The sequence below is a fragment of the Melanerpes formicivorus genome, unplaced genomic scaffold (genome assembly GCF_026170545.1).
Source record: "Melanerpes formicivorus ecotype bairdi unplaced genomic scaffold, bMelFor1.0.p_v2 SCAF_14, whole genome shotgun sequence".
NCBI lineage: Eukaryota > Metazoa > Chordata > Aves > Piciformes > Picidae > Melanerpes > Melanerpes formicivorus.
Window position 1 is genome coordinate 10,555,613 of NW_027142366.1, and position 13,921 is coordinate 10,569,533.

A 13,921-nucleotide genomic window follows, 5' to 3' on the forward strand; every position below is an offset into this window, starting at 1 on the left:
TGCCTCTTTAAACACTGCCCTGCTCCAAAGGGCTTGCAACCCTCCCCAAAAGCCTTGCTTGGCCAGGGCCAGCCCTTCTCCCTTTAAACATCAAGCTACAAGGTTTCTAAAACTGTCTGATTCTTTCAGATTAAAATAATCCTTATAGAGATTTGTTATTCCAGCTGTATTTACACCTTGCTGGCTGCAGATCACCTCTTGCCACTTCCCTCTTGGGGTTGTCTTGACCTTGTAAACCAGACTGGTCACCTCTTGATGCGTCCTGCTGCCACCACTGTGCAGTTGTGCTCTCACTTTGATTTAGGCAGTGACATACACAGAAGGAGAAGGGAAACTCCTTGACCCTGGCATCCTCCAAGGCCTGGAGTACTTAACACTGTTGCCAAAGGAGACATGGTCAGCTTTGCAAAGCATTGGGGCAGTTTGTGCTCAAGCAGCAGAGATTGCAAACCCCTCAGGTCAAACGCATGACCTGCCTGAGCTTCAGCCGTTAATCCTCATGGCTCAGAAATATCTGCAGCCATACATGAAATGCCAGCCAGGGTCAGGAGCACTGGTGAACAAACTGCTTGCAGCAAGGCTAAGCCCAGGCACGAATTGCAGGAAAGAGCCCAGAATTGCTCAGGAAAGGCAGTGGAGGCTGGAGGCCTTCACAAGGCTTGCAGAGACAGCAGATCGCTTCATCTCACCCTGCTTTTCCCCTTGCTTTATTACCCCCGGCCACTCAACCGCAGGTCCGTGCCTGCTTATCGCTGCCTGGTACTTAGCAACACTACAGTGGTGCCCCCCGGGCGCTGCAGCGTGGCCCTGCAGCACCAGCCAGGCTGTGTGATTTCATCTGCCATGGCAGTGCCCAACTGATCCTTTCCTGTTGCCAGGAGCCCCCGCCCCCCTGCGGCCCCTTCCAGAACCTTCCCCCGCTGCCGCCTCTCCTTTTACACCTCAGAAACCGTGTCAGTGGGGCACAGTGACGTGTAAGTGATGGGAGTAGGCCTGCGGAGAGTACTGAACAGTCCCATCGTTTAGCAGCATTGCCAAAGTGCCCTGCCTGGGCCAGGTCCGGAGCCCGTGGGCCTCAGTTCCCGACCCTCACCTCAGGGCTGTGAGGTAGAGACGGCATCGGCAGCAGCTCTGAAGCAGCTGCAAGCCCTCGACAAGTCCCCAGCGGGTCCCATAGGCCAGTGTGCATCGCAGGGCCTGCAAGGACCCCCCCGCCCGGCCGTTGCCTAGCTAAAAGTTACCGGCGGGGCCGAAGGGCAGTGGCAGCCTAACCGCTGCCGCTTCCCGCTCCCCCCCCTCGTCCGCCCCCGCACGTCAACAGGAAACCGCACGCGGCCGACTGTAAACACCGCCCGCCGGCCCACGTGACCCGCCCCTGCTCCGGCCCGCCCCCGCCGCCCTCCGATTGGGGGTAGCGGCGTTGTTGACCATATACGGTCAGGTACTACCAAGCCCCACGTGGTGATAGGCCACCTCGAAACGTCACTCAATGAACGCCAAGGCCCGGCTCCCGCTCCGCAAACAAAGCGGGCTCTGCCGGGAGTTGTAGTCCAGGGTGCTCGGAGGCGGCGCTGCGGAAGGGTGGGCGGGAACTACATCTCCCAGCGGCCGCCACCCTGCCCCGCCCCTCCCCGCCTCTGGCGGCCGTCGGCGGGGCTCGCCGGGCGCCGTGAGTCAGTGCCCAGTAAACATTGGCGTGAGCCGCGCCGGCTCCGCCATGGTGGCGGCGCCGTGAGGGCGGGGGGCGGCGCGGCGGCCTGGGCGCGGCGGCAGCAGGCGGGCGGCGGGGGGCCGGGGCCATGGACGAGCTCAAGCACCAAGTGATGATCAACCAGTTTGTGCTGGCGGCCGGCTGCGCCGCAGACCAGGCCAAGCAGCTGCTGCAGGCGGCCCATTGGCAGTTCGAGGTGAGGCCGCCGCCCCGGCACCGGCCGCCGGTACCGGTTACCCCGCCGAGCGCTCGGGGCTGGTTGGGTTTGGGTAGGTCGGTTTGGGTGGGGCGCGCCCGGCCCGGCTCTGCTCGTTACCCCCCCACACCGCTTCCCTCCTCCTCTCTTCGCGTCGGCGTGGGCCGCGCTCTGCCCCCGCGCTGGGCGGGGAGCGCGGAGCTGGCGTGGGCCCCGTGCGGGGAAACGAGGAGGCACGGGGCGTGGGTGTCTGCGAAGCCAGGGCCAGCCGGGGCCCCACTCGGGCCGGCGGAAGGGCTGGGGGCAAGGAGCTCTCCTCCCGGGCAGCGCGCCTCCCTGCGTGGCCGTGGGCTAGAAAACCCATCGCGACCTTTCCCACGGCCCTGCCGTGGAGAGTTTCAGTCCGCAGGCAGCCGTGGGAGAGAAGACTTTGTAGGTCAAAGCTTTTCTGGCTTGAGACTCCTTTTCCTCTTACTCGCGGGCAGGATGCTCCGTAACATCGGCGGGAGTTAACGTCACGCGTGGGGCAGGGGTGGCGGTAAGGACCTTCCCCCCGGCAGCCTTTGTGGGTGCTCTGCGCCTCCGGAGCTTCCCGGAGTCACGGTGCAGGGAGCAAAGCTAGGAGCGTGGCGGCTGCACCAGGCAAAGCTCCTCTGGAACAGGGATTTTTTTGTTCTTTCACCTCTGCAGCCCCAGCGGCTCCCAAGGCTGGAGCTGGCGGGTCTGACGCTGGTGGCACCTTTGTCGCTGAAGCGTGTTTTGCGATGCAGGAGGAGGTGTGAGTCGGGCTGGAGAGCAGGAGGTGCGGTTCGTGTAGCTCCCTGTGTTCAGGGCACCCCTCGCTCAGCACACAGCGCTGCCCAGAGGGGTGCGAGCGCCGCTGGCACCCTCCCGGCCGTTACTCCGTGGTTGGTCGGTAACGTGATGGCTGCCGGATGGATCAGGCATGGCGGCAGCTCAGCACCGTGCAGCTCTAGCATCTGCGGATTCTAAACCAGAGGCCAAGAGGTGTTCAAAGCCAAGCCGTGCGTGGCCAGGGAGCGAGTGGGTGGAGGCGTGGGGGTGGCTGGGAAGCCGTAGCAGTGCTCCCCCTCCACCGTGCCCGTTTAACGCCGCGGCCGGCTGGCAGGAGCACCGGGGGCCGTGTGGCACGTGTAACGTGCGCTGCGATTTGTTTACTAATACAGTTTGACAGTGGCCCTCTGGGACGGGCAGGATCTGCTGCCATCACCTCCGTGCCTGTTGCAACAGAGGGCCGGGAGCAGATGACAAAAGTTTAACTTTTCTTTCAAAAGGCTTTTCTTTTTTTTTTTTCCCTTCTTTTTTTTTCCCCCCAGAACTTTGCCACCGTTTGGCGAGTTGCACAAGTACAAACAGCCGTCTCCTGCCGGCTCGGCACTCACATGACTCAGAGGAAGCCGGGCTGTAAACAAACGCGTGGGGATGAGCACTTAGCACGTTCCCCCACTCGCTTTTGGTGCCACGGTCAGCTCCTTCCCTTTGCAACATGGCCGCTGGGCACCTCTGCTTCGGGGAGCCCACGCTAGGGAGGTGGCAGCTCCTGACCCCAGCGTGCTCTCACTTCTTCCTTGTCATGTTCTGAGGCTTTTGCTGCTCGTTGTGGCGCCCATTCGGCGGCTTGGCCCTCTGTTGGGTGTAGATTGGTGTAGGTCAGGCGAGTTCAGTGGTAATTCACAGTTTTCACTCTCCTCCAATTCAAAGTGCTGCTTTTGCATGCAGCGTGAGTCAGGGCAGCCTGCTTTGCACCCTGAGGATCTTGCTCTTCCCTGTAAGACCACCGTGGGGAGGTGTCTGCACAGTGTAGCCGAGACGATCTAGGCGTTAGGTTCACCCTGGAATCCATCTGCCATGCCCAGAAACTTTCCTGCCTGGGCAGAGGTGCAGCTTGTGATAGGAAGCAGGAGCCTAGGGTGTTGGGTCACCAGCAGGAGGGAGAGGGATGCCACTGTAGAACACAGACAGTTTCAGGCTGGTGGGATGCTGATGGTCTGGAACCAGTTTTACTGGCTTGTGCTGCTCTGGGGCTGTTGTTGGTAGTGGGGGCTGCAGAGGCTCCCTGTGCATGTTGACCTGCCAGCCCTGTGTCACCTGGAGTTTGTCCAGTGGGAAGGAGCATGATCCAGGACAGTGAGCAGGGGCAGGAAGTCAGGAAACGTGGGGGTACAGCTGCCTTTGCTTCAGCATGAGCTGATCATACTCAGGGACTCAACAAGGAAGCCATGTGGTTTGCACACCTCCCTGCCCAGGGAATGGGGCAGCTCATGCCTTGTACTCACAGTGACTCCTCTCTTGTTTCACAGAGACCCAGGGCAGGCATTCTCATGGTGTAGCTTGCAGCTCTTGCAGCACTGTGAGCTCTGCTGTGCTGCCAGGGACAACTGTGGTGGGTGCCAGCAGGAATGGCCGTGCCAGCCCAGCCCTCCAGCAGCTGGAGCAGTGCCATGGCTGATGGAAGGGGGAGGTTTACAGGCCGAAGAAAGCAGCTTGGAGTGTGTCTGGGTGAAGCCTGGCACTCGATCCCAGAGCCACAGGTGCTGGCTTTTTGGGAGAAGCCAGGGAGAACAGCAGGTACCTCCACCAGGCTGCCAGGGAGACACTTCAGAGTTTGCAGAGTCTCATGTCTCATGGCTGAGTAGTGGATCAAGCTCTTTCCTAGGCAGGAAAGTATTATTCAGTTTTGTTACATGCTGATTGTCCCTGGGGCTGCTTGAGAAGGAGAAGAAGAAATCAGCTTTAAGAAAAACACCCAGTTCCTTCCCTCTCCTGGTGAAATGTTTTGTCTCAGTTGAGCTTAGTGAGGTTGTGTGTGCTGAGCAAGAGGAGAAGCAGGTGTCTGGTTCTGGTTGTCCATAGTTGGGTTCCCACTTCCTCTTCTGATGTATTTATGTCTTATTGAGCCACTTTCCCCTCCCTTTGTGGTTCAAGGGCAGGGTTCTCCCAGGACTGCTCTAGCACCGTGAGCTTCCTGCTGCCAGAGCCCTGTGCTTGCAGCAGCTCCAGCTCACCCACACAGTTGAGATGGAGAGGGCATGAGTACAGCTTGGGCAGTGATGGGCAGGGGTCCCATGGTGCCCAGGGTCCCATCCAAGTGGCTGAAGAGGGCTGGGTGTGCCCCCTCCTCCAGGCTGAGCTTGTTCTGCTCAGTGTCCAGGTCTCCTTGCATTCATTTCCCTACCTGGCCCTTGCACTCTGGGTCACCACAGGTAACTCTTGGCACTCTGGTAGAGTCTCTGTGATCTGCCTCCTGGTTTTGCATCTGGCAGGGGGAAGATGGTTGCCTGGTTGTGTGCTAAGCTTGGCCAGACAGTAGGTGCAGTTCTTGCCCTGCTCTTACACCCAGGGTGACATGGGCAATGGGCCTTTGGTCCAGGGTCAGGGCTGAGCTGTGGCTCAGGCTCCTTCTCAATCTAAGGAGCATCAGTTAGCTTTGCAGTTGCACCCGTTGCCCCCAGCACTTGTGACACTGTCTGGAGACTAGGTGGCATCAGCAGTGATGGCTACCTGCATGACCCTGGTACCCCACACCACCGAGGACATGGGTGTGTGGGTCTCTCACCTGCCTGGGTTGGGGCTGCTGCAGGTCCTGGATCCCTTGGGAGGTAGCAAGCATTGTGGTGGGCAGAGGGGCTGCTTCTGCCAGTATTGGAAAGGGGCAGATGGAGGGGAGGAGATGCAGTGTTTTAGGCAGAGGAGCCTGTGATGGTGAAGTGCTTCCTCCACACAGACCACAGCTTTCATCCCAGCTCTAGCAGGGATCAGTGGGCAGCTCAGGGGACAGCAGGGACCTCTTCGGCCCCTGCCTACCGATGGCACAGTCCCAGACACGCAGCCTCTTGGAAAGCACTGCTGCAGAGCAGATGTAATCTGCTTATGGTATCTGGCTGTGCCCACACCTCTGCCTGTGCTTCTCGTTTGCTGTAACCCCCCTTCCTTATCACTATCCTTTCTGCCTGAGTGATAAGGCTGTGGGTGTTGACATCAGACCTCACCCAGGACGAAGGGTAGCGTGGGGATGGGAGTGTCACTGCCTCACAAGCGTCTGTCTCTGTCGGCCATTTCCTTCGTTCACAGACATGTGCTGGCCGGTTTGGAGCTGGCCTCTGGGGCCACAGACCCTCTTCCTGATCTGTGGCCATCACTGAAATCCAGCGAGTCCTGCCTGTGGGTGCCCAGGGCTTTCAGGTTGCAGCCTGCCTGGCTGCAGCGTTTGGGTGCTGGGTTATTAAATGGAGCCAGAGTAATGCAGGTATTACAGGGAAGGGCTTGGCCAGCCCAGCTATCACATGCTCCCCCTGAGCTCTGGGAGCTGCCAGACTCTAGAGCAAGAGCTGCTTCCCCTGCCCAGGTCTGGATGATTATTTTTTTTTTGCAGGTAATACTCCTGGCTGCCACCTGCACTGCCTCATAGTTTACCCCTGGTTAGCCAGGAAACAGTAAACCCCATTGTGAGCAGCTGGCACCTGCTATTCAGCTCCTTGTTGGTACAATCACAGCCCCTTCACCTTTCCAGTGGAGTCACTGTCCCTGGAGGGATTCAAGAAACATGTGGCCATGGCACTTTGGGATCTCAGTGGCCGTGGTGGTGTTAGGTCGAAGATTGGGCTCGATCTTGGAGGTCTCTTCCAACTGAAACAATTCCATGATTCTATCACTGGCTTGCAGGAAGGGAGCAAAGTCTTGGGTCACAGAGGAACTCTGCTCCACACCCTGGTTTTAGAGCTGCAGGCCAGACTTGCCATTGGGAGAGGGTTGAATGAGGCCTGATCTAGTGTGGGGTGTCCCTGCCCATGGCAGGGGGGTTGGAACTAGATGATCCTTGTGGTCCCTTCCAACCCTGACTGATACTATGATACTACTATGATACTATGACCGTGGCTTTTCCTCCAACCAGAACTGAAGCCAAACCAATTCTCTTAACATTTCTGTCAGATCTGATTTGCAGTTGAATCAAAACTTTGTTTTCTAGCACAAACTCAGTTAAAGCCTGGCACAGAACCCAAGTCAGCTTCACCTTTGCCCATCCTGCATCAGCCCAGTTCCAGCTGTCCCAAAGCTTCTGCTGCCTCCGCTCCTCCCAGACCTGGGCTGGGTGTCTGCCCTCCTGGCCAGTTCATGCTCCCAGTGTTCCTTCCCGGCAACTCCTGCCTTGCACTCTCACATGTCTGGCATGTGACACATTTACTAGATATTACTGGTCTGAACTGGAAGCTAACCAACACTATGTCAGTCATAAGCATAATGCCCTGCCTGCGACTGACGTGGAAATGCTCTGGTCTATGGGGTGGGCTGCCTGTGGCAGTCCCAGCCCTGAGCATCTCCCAACAGGAGAGACCATCCTTGTGGTAACCATGGTCTTGTTCTGTTAAGGACACAGATCAGAGTGGTTCCTGCAGGCTTTGGTTTTGGTTTCCTTGCTCTCCCTGCACGCAGCGGCTGCAGAGCGTTGCTGTGAGCTCTGAAACGCCTGCCAGGGTCTGCTGTAGCAGCAGCCACGTTGGTGATCCCCCAAACACTTGCACTGGTGCAAGCAGATGGCAGGCGTGGGTCCTGCCTGGGGACATGGGAGCAGCCACCCACAGTGCAATCCCATCTGGATATGGGCTGTGGGCACAGTCCAGCCCCTTGGGGCCTGGTTTGGGTCATTTTAGAGGTCTTGCAAAGCCCTGCTGTTGTGTGCAGGGCCGAGGAAGGTGCCCAGTTCCGTGCTAGTGATAATATCATCTTCCTGATTTATTTTTGTCTTTTTTTTTTCAGACTGCTCTCAGTGCTTTTTTCCAAGAAACAAACATCCCCTACAGCCACCACCATCAGATGGTAAGTGCATTGCCACCTCTCCAGCACTCGCTTGGGGCACAGCACCAGCTGGCGGATGCTCCGGGCTGGTGCTGATGCCCAGCTCAGTGGCTTCACAGCTCCCAGGAGTGCTGGCAGGGAGGTCTGCCCAGGCACTGCCAGAGCTGCCTGCCAAGGAAGGTTTTCCTGGAGAGCGACTGGGGGTGGCATAGTGGGTGGGACAGCAGGTCTGGGAGTGCCCTCAAAACCCTGCAAAGGGGTTGGGGCTGCTCCTCAGGGAGGAAATGGTCTGGCAAGATGCTTTGGGCATGGCCAGTAGTCCAGATCACCCTCAGCATTGCAGAGAGAGGCTGTGTAGACACAGCCACGTGTAGAGCCTCATGGGCCTGCTGGCATGACTGAGCGTGCAGAGCCCTGCAGCGTGCCCCTGGCACAGTGTGCGCAGCGTCTGGCTGTGTGTAAACGTGAGAGTGTGCCCACGCATGGGTGCTGCCTGTCTCTTCTCTCCCAGCTGTCCCCAGACTGGGTCCCTTCACTCTCATGCCCAAGCAGCCCTTAATCTGCTTGGCCAGATGTGTATTAGGGATTTTCTGGCTGATGTGGCCCCATCTGACTCTCTGGGACAAGTAGGGATTTGAAGCATGCAGAGCAAGTGGGCTCCAAATGTGCCTGGTCTTGCCATGGGGTGGGAGCTGAGCCAGAAAGCTGCAGGTCCAGGGTGGCACCAGCAGGTCATGGGGCAGAGGAGATCCATGACTTGCCCAGGGGCTCTCCACACTGGTGTCTCCACTGGTCTTCAGAGCCTTGATCAACTGCTGCTTGTGGGCAGCATCAGCAGCAGAGCGCAGGTCCAGGAGCTCCAGTGTGCCACAGTGGTGGAGGCAGAGGGGCCTTATGCTGGGCCCTGGTGGGAGGGAGGAGGTGGAGAGCACCCCTCACCCCTCACCCTTTCTCCTTCCCGCAGATGTGCACTCCTGCAAACACGCCGGCCACGCCGCCCAACTTCCCCGACGCCCTCACCATGTTCTCCCGCCTCAAGGCCTCTGAGAGCTTCAACAGCAGCAGCCCTGTGGCATCCATGGCGACTTCCCCACCACCCCCGGCCCCGCCGCTGCCCCAGCACGGGGCCTTCAACCCCGCCTGGCCGGCGGCTTCGCCCCCCGGCCAGCAGCAGAGCATGTGGACTCCGGCCGCGCCGGCGCAGCCCTCGGGCTGGCCAGCCGCCGTCTCCCAGCAAGCCACTGCAGAACAGAAGGCCAACGTGACCATGGAGGCAGAGAGATGAGGCCGCGGCGGGGAGCAGCGGGGACCCCTGCCTATAAATAAATCTATTTTTTTCTTTCCCCCTCACTCCCCAAAGAGGAGAGGAACTCTGCTGCCAGGGCGTCTGGCAGCCACCGAGACACACGAGCAAATAGCTGCCTTGCATGGGTTTGGTTTGAAGTAGTTTTTACTTGTCCTCGAGCTCAAACAGAGCTGCCCAGAGACAGCAGGAGGCTGCGTGGGACGCGGGGCCGGTGCTGGCCTCTGCCTGGGACCCCTGCCGCTGCCAGGCTCTTGGGGAGGGAGCACCCCCTCCTCTCTTGGGACGCCGGAGTTTGCATGTGAGTGACATTTACAGAGGAGGTCCCTTCTTCAGGGTCCCCTGAGCCACCCCACCAGACAGAGTGGGTTGTGGCTGTTTCCCCCCATACCTTGGCCCCACTTTACCAGGTGGAGGGTACACATGGTGTGCAGCTTGGATTTTGTGAGGGGCAGAGAGAGTGAGGACTGTGCCTCCTTGGCTGCAGCCTCCACCCTGCACACTCCGTGCTTGCTGGTGAGCAGGGCTGGGGGACGCCTGGCCCTTCACTAGTCCCAGGAATGGTGGCCAGGGTGGCCCAGCTGGGCCTGCACACCCTCCTGGGATGGGGTTTGCCCCGGGGCTGTTTGCATGACACAGTGTAACCCTAGAGACTGGGATCGTTTTTAACCCCTCTGTTCTTTCCCCGGCGGCTGGAAGGCTCTCCAGCCGCACCGCAGCCGCTTGCAATACACGCTCTGCTTTCAACCCGTGTCCTTGCCTCGTTCAGCAGCCAGGGGACATGGGCGAGGCTGGCTTGGGCTGGGAGGCGTTCAGGATCCCCTCTCTGAGTGGCTCTGTGCCTGCCATGCCTCCAAGCTGGCACTGGCCACATCTCCACTGTGTGTGCAGTGCCAAACGCTCCATCCCAGCCATGTGGTGACTGCCTTTGGCCAGGCCCGTGCCAGGGCTCAGTCCCAGCAGAAGCCAGCCCAGCTCTGCCCCACATCAGCTGTGGGGGTGAGTCCCTGACAGGAGCAGGAGTAGGCTAATGGCAGGGCTGCAGGGAGACCTCAGGCTCTCTGCATGGCACTTGGATGTCCTGGGTGTCCTCTTGTGACTGGACTCTATTCCACCTTCACCGGCTGATGAGGGCCAGTTCCCTTGGAGGTCACCATCCCTGCAGAGCCCTGTGCTCACCAGTCAATAATTAATTTCAATCTCTTATTTGTGTTGCTAAAATAAACATTGTAGGAGCAGTGGTTGCACCCTGGCTCCCACCTGCACAGCCTCAGCAGAGGCTGGGAGCAGGGGCTGGAGCTGGCCCTCATGAATTTCCCTTTGTGGGGTTGTGCTGGAGCTGTGTGCCTCAGTCCTGCACCACCGAGGTGGACTGGGCTGAGGTGGTGGCATCTGGAGCGAGCTGGGATCATTAGCCTCAGCTGCACACACATGGAGCACAGTCTGCAGTTCTGCTGGGAATGGAATGGTTCATGAAGCAGGGAGTGTGCAGCACAAAGCCTACCCAGGGGAAGCAGAAAAGGAACCTGTCCCCAGCCTCGGAGGGAGCCACCTGCCTGTGAAACAGGTGAAACCACATGGAGACATGGATGGTGGGGAGGGGAACTTGCCTGTCCCTGTCCCAGGGCTACCACAGCCATAGGATTGGAAAATCCAAGGCCAGAGCACAGACCTGAATGTCTGACTGACTGGAGAGCTCACAGAAACAGGACCCAGCTCCAAAGTGTCAGGTGCTGGTCACTGAGTCCCCAAGGCCATCCAGTGTGCCTCACTGAGCCCAGAGACTATGAGAGTGGCAATAGAGGAGGAAGCAACTTTACTGGTGTTCTATACCACAGTGCAGTGAGCAGCTGCCAGGGCAGAGTGGCTCCCACCAGTCCCCTGAGGCCAGGCAGCACAGCCCTGAGTGCACCTGCCCCCTCCTCTAATGGGCCAGCCACACCCTCCAGGGTCCCAAATTCATCTGAAAACAGACATCAAAGCTTTGATCTGTGCAGTGTCAGCTCTTGCAGGCCCCTAGCAGGGCAACCATCCCAAACTGAGGTGGCTTTATGGCTGTGGAGACCCCCAGCACTGCTGCCAGGTCCCAGGCATGGCCAGTTCTGGGGTGCCTCAGAGGGCAGCCACCATATCACCACCAGCCATGTCACTGTGGCTTGGAGTGAGGCAGAGACATAAGGGAGTTGCTGTGGCTCAGGGACCCACATGGGATGGCCCTGATACCAGCTAGTCCTGGCCAAGGTCTGGTGGCACAGCCCAGTATGATGGCCTGGCATGGTGTGGCTGTCAGTGCTCACTGTGCTGCTGGAGCTGGCTCTCATGGTGACTGATGTGGATCCCCACAGCCACCTGCTGCTCCAGCAGACAGCTCAGCCTGCATGAGACTTCACTGGCCGGCTCCTGCGAGGCCTCAGGACTCAGCTCCTTGTTGGAGAGCTTCTGAAATTAAAGAGCCCCTGAAGTTTTGGAGAGAGAGGTGGCCCATGCTGTTCAGGAGCTGAGGGGCACTGCCAGCCCCCAGCAAAGGAGCCTTGCACCAAGAAACCTGCACGCACCTCACCAGCAGTCACCCCACAGACAGAGCTCTGGTGCAGGTCCAGCCTGTTCCAGGAGGGAAGTGGCTGGGCAGCCCCTGGGACGGGGAGAGAGACTCCAAGCCTTGCCAGCACCTCCAGCTCCACTCTGTCCCCAGCCCTGCAGGTCTCCCAGAGCCTCAAAATCTAGAGGATAAAATCCTCTTGGCACTACAAGAGGGACAAGAGCAGTGGAAGTGGCCATGATGCTGCAGTACCCAGGGATGGAGGTCTCTGCTCCAGATGCTGGGAGGGTGACATGGGCCCTGTCAGAACAACTTTGTGGGGACCAACACCTGCTCAGACAGGTTGCCTCAGCCAGGGCAGCCCTTGGGAAGCTTCATTTGCCAAAAGCTAACCCTGGACAGCTCGGGGACAGTCCTAGAGAGTTGGTGCTGCATGCTTCTGTGCACAGTGCCACAGATACCCTCCCCAGCCCCTCAGTCAGGGCTGCCCCTACTCACCAGTTGGTCCAGGATGCTCTGCAGGAGGTGTCCATGCTTGTCCTGCTGTGCCAATTTCTCCTGCACCTCCTCCAGCCCAGCCTGTTAAACAGAGGCCTTGGGGGTTCAGCATCTGCAGGGGCTGGGAATGGTGGGGGTCAGCATCAGCAGGGACAGGCAGAGATTGGCAGCACTCAACCTGGGCCAGAGCTGGGCTCCGTGGCTGCAGGCAGTGTCTGTCCAAAACCCCTGGGCCCCAGGGCACACCCCACATCTCCCAGCTTGGCCTTGAGGTGGGAGGGAGCTTGAGCCCAGCATGTCATCCTGTCATTGCCTGCACCCTGGCCATCTGTGCAGGTCCCAACCCCTTTGCTGAGACCTTTCCAGCAATGGTGCCAGCTCTATGTAGGCACTTCCTGGGAGCTGTCCTTCAGGAGCAGCAGCTCCTCCTGGAAGCCCTCAACGGTGGTTTTCAGGGAGCAGATGGTGGTGAGCATTTCCCACAACACGTCCACGCCCTGAGCACTATGGGTCTGGTCAGTGATGCTGGGTCCCCACAGGCTCTGGAGGACATGGAGAGAAGGGAGAGTGTGCAGTGAAGACTGCGGCTTGAGGAGGTCTCTGGGACCCAACAGTGCTGCCACAGCATCAGCCACATCAGGCCAAAACATGCCCATGTCCATGGAGCTCCCCCAAACAAAAGTGGAAAATATTCAAAGGGGACAAGCATCCCAGTTCCAGCTCCCTCACCCTTGGCAAAGTGCTTTCACCTTTCCCCTTTGCCCTGTGGTTGTGCTCAAAGCCAATGTTACAACATGTGAGATGGGACTGGCCTGGGGCTGCCAGGTCTCACAAGGGCTGAAGAAGTATTGGGTTTGCTGTGGGTCAGACACCATGCTGCCTGTGGAGACAACACCAGGGCAGAAGGTCACCACACCTCAACAGAACAAGGAAAAATTGACACAAACTGTAACACAGGAGGTTCCACATAAACATAATGGGAAATAAATCTACACTTTTGAGGGTGGCAGAGCCCTGGGACAGGCTGACCAGGGAGGTTGTGGAGTCTCTTTCTCTGGAGGCATTCAAAACCTGCCTGGACATGTTCCTGGGTTATTTACTCCAGGTGATCCTGGAGGTGATGATCTTCAGAGGTCCCTTCCAGACCCCACCACTTTGTGACTATCTAACTCATCCTTATGCTGCAATGAGTGGCTGTAGCAAAGAGGGTCTCTGATGTTCCATGATGTGTTTCCCATTCCAAATCTAAACCTGAACAGCCAAGTAACTTCAGTTTGTGCCATGGCAATGTCTCCTACAGGATCCTGCCTTAGTGTGGGGACTGCCTGCCAATGAGGCAGCGCCACCAGCAGCTGCAGCTCAGCCACTGGCTGTGCCATGGAGAACAGAGAAGCAGAATCCAACAGGGCTGCTGCTGTTCAAGCTGAGCGAATGAGAGCTGCATGTCCAGCACAGGGTGACCAAGCACAACTGCCAGGGCAGGATGGGACCCAACAGACATGTATCTCAGAGCAAGAGCCCCAGGGGCACGTGAGAAGTGACAGAATGAAACTTTGGATGGTGGCTCTGGTAAAATACTGCTCTTTAATTATTCCCCACAGTGGAGCTGGGGCCACTGGAGTCAGGAAGGCACTTCCACACTTATCCTGGGCTTTCGGGTCCTGGGACAGCAGGTGTCACTACATGGGCAGGACACTGCACGCAACAGAATCCTGCATAGGGCAGGACACTGTGTGGGGCAGGATGTCACCCAGAGCAGTACATTGTATAGGGCAGGATTATATGGCATAAACCAGGACAACACGTAGGGCAGGGTGCTTGTACAGGACAGGACATTGCATGGGACAGGGCAGCGCTGGG

The 13,921-nt window shown here is 58.5% G+C and overlaps 1 protein-coding gene across 1 annotated transcript; it reads left to right on the forward strand.

Annotated features, from left to right (window-relative positions):
• The first annotated feature begins 1,642 nt into the window (after positions 1–1,642).
• On the forward strand, positions 1,643–9,071 carry UBALD1 (UBA like domain containing 1). The gene is made up of 3 exons (XM_068146951.1): positions 1,643–1,907; positions 7,683–7,742; positions 8,686–9,071. The coding sequence occupies exons 1-3, from the start codon at positions 1,800–1,802 to the stop codon at positions 9,004–9,006; spliced, it is 489 nt and encodes a 162-aa protein (XP_068003052.1). The 5' UTR covers positions 1,643–1,799; the 3' UTR covers positions 9,007–9,071.
• The last annotated feature ends 4,850 nt before the right edge of the window (positions 9,072–13,921 follow it).

Excerpts from the sequence above, each read along its gene's own strand:
- UBALD1 (XM_068146951.1), top strand. The coding sequence starts at position 1,800 with ATGGACGAGCTCAAGCACCAAGTGATGATCAACCAGTTTGTGCTGGCG. Across the intron at positions 1,908-7,682 it reads CGGCCCATTGGCAGTTCGAG|ACTGCTCTCAGTGCTTTTTT; the intron begins GTGAGGCCGCCG and ends TTTTTTTTTCAG. Across the intron at positions 7,743-8,685 it reads ACAGCCACCACCATCAGATG|ATGTGCACTCCTGCAAACAC; the intron begins GTAAGTGCATTG and ends TCCTTCCCGCAG.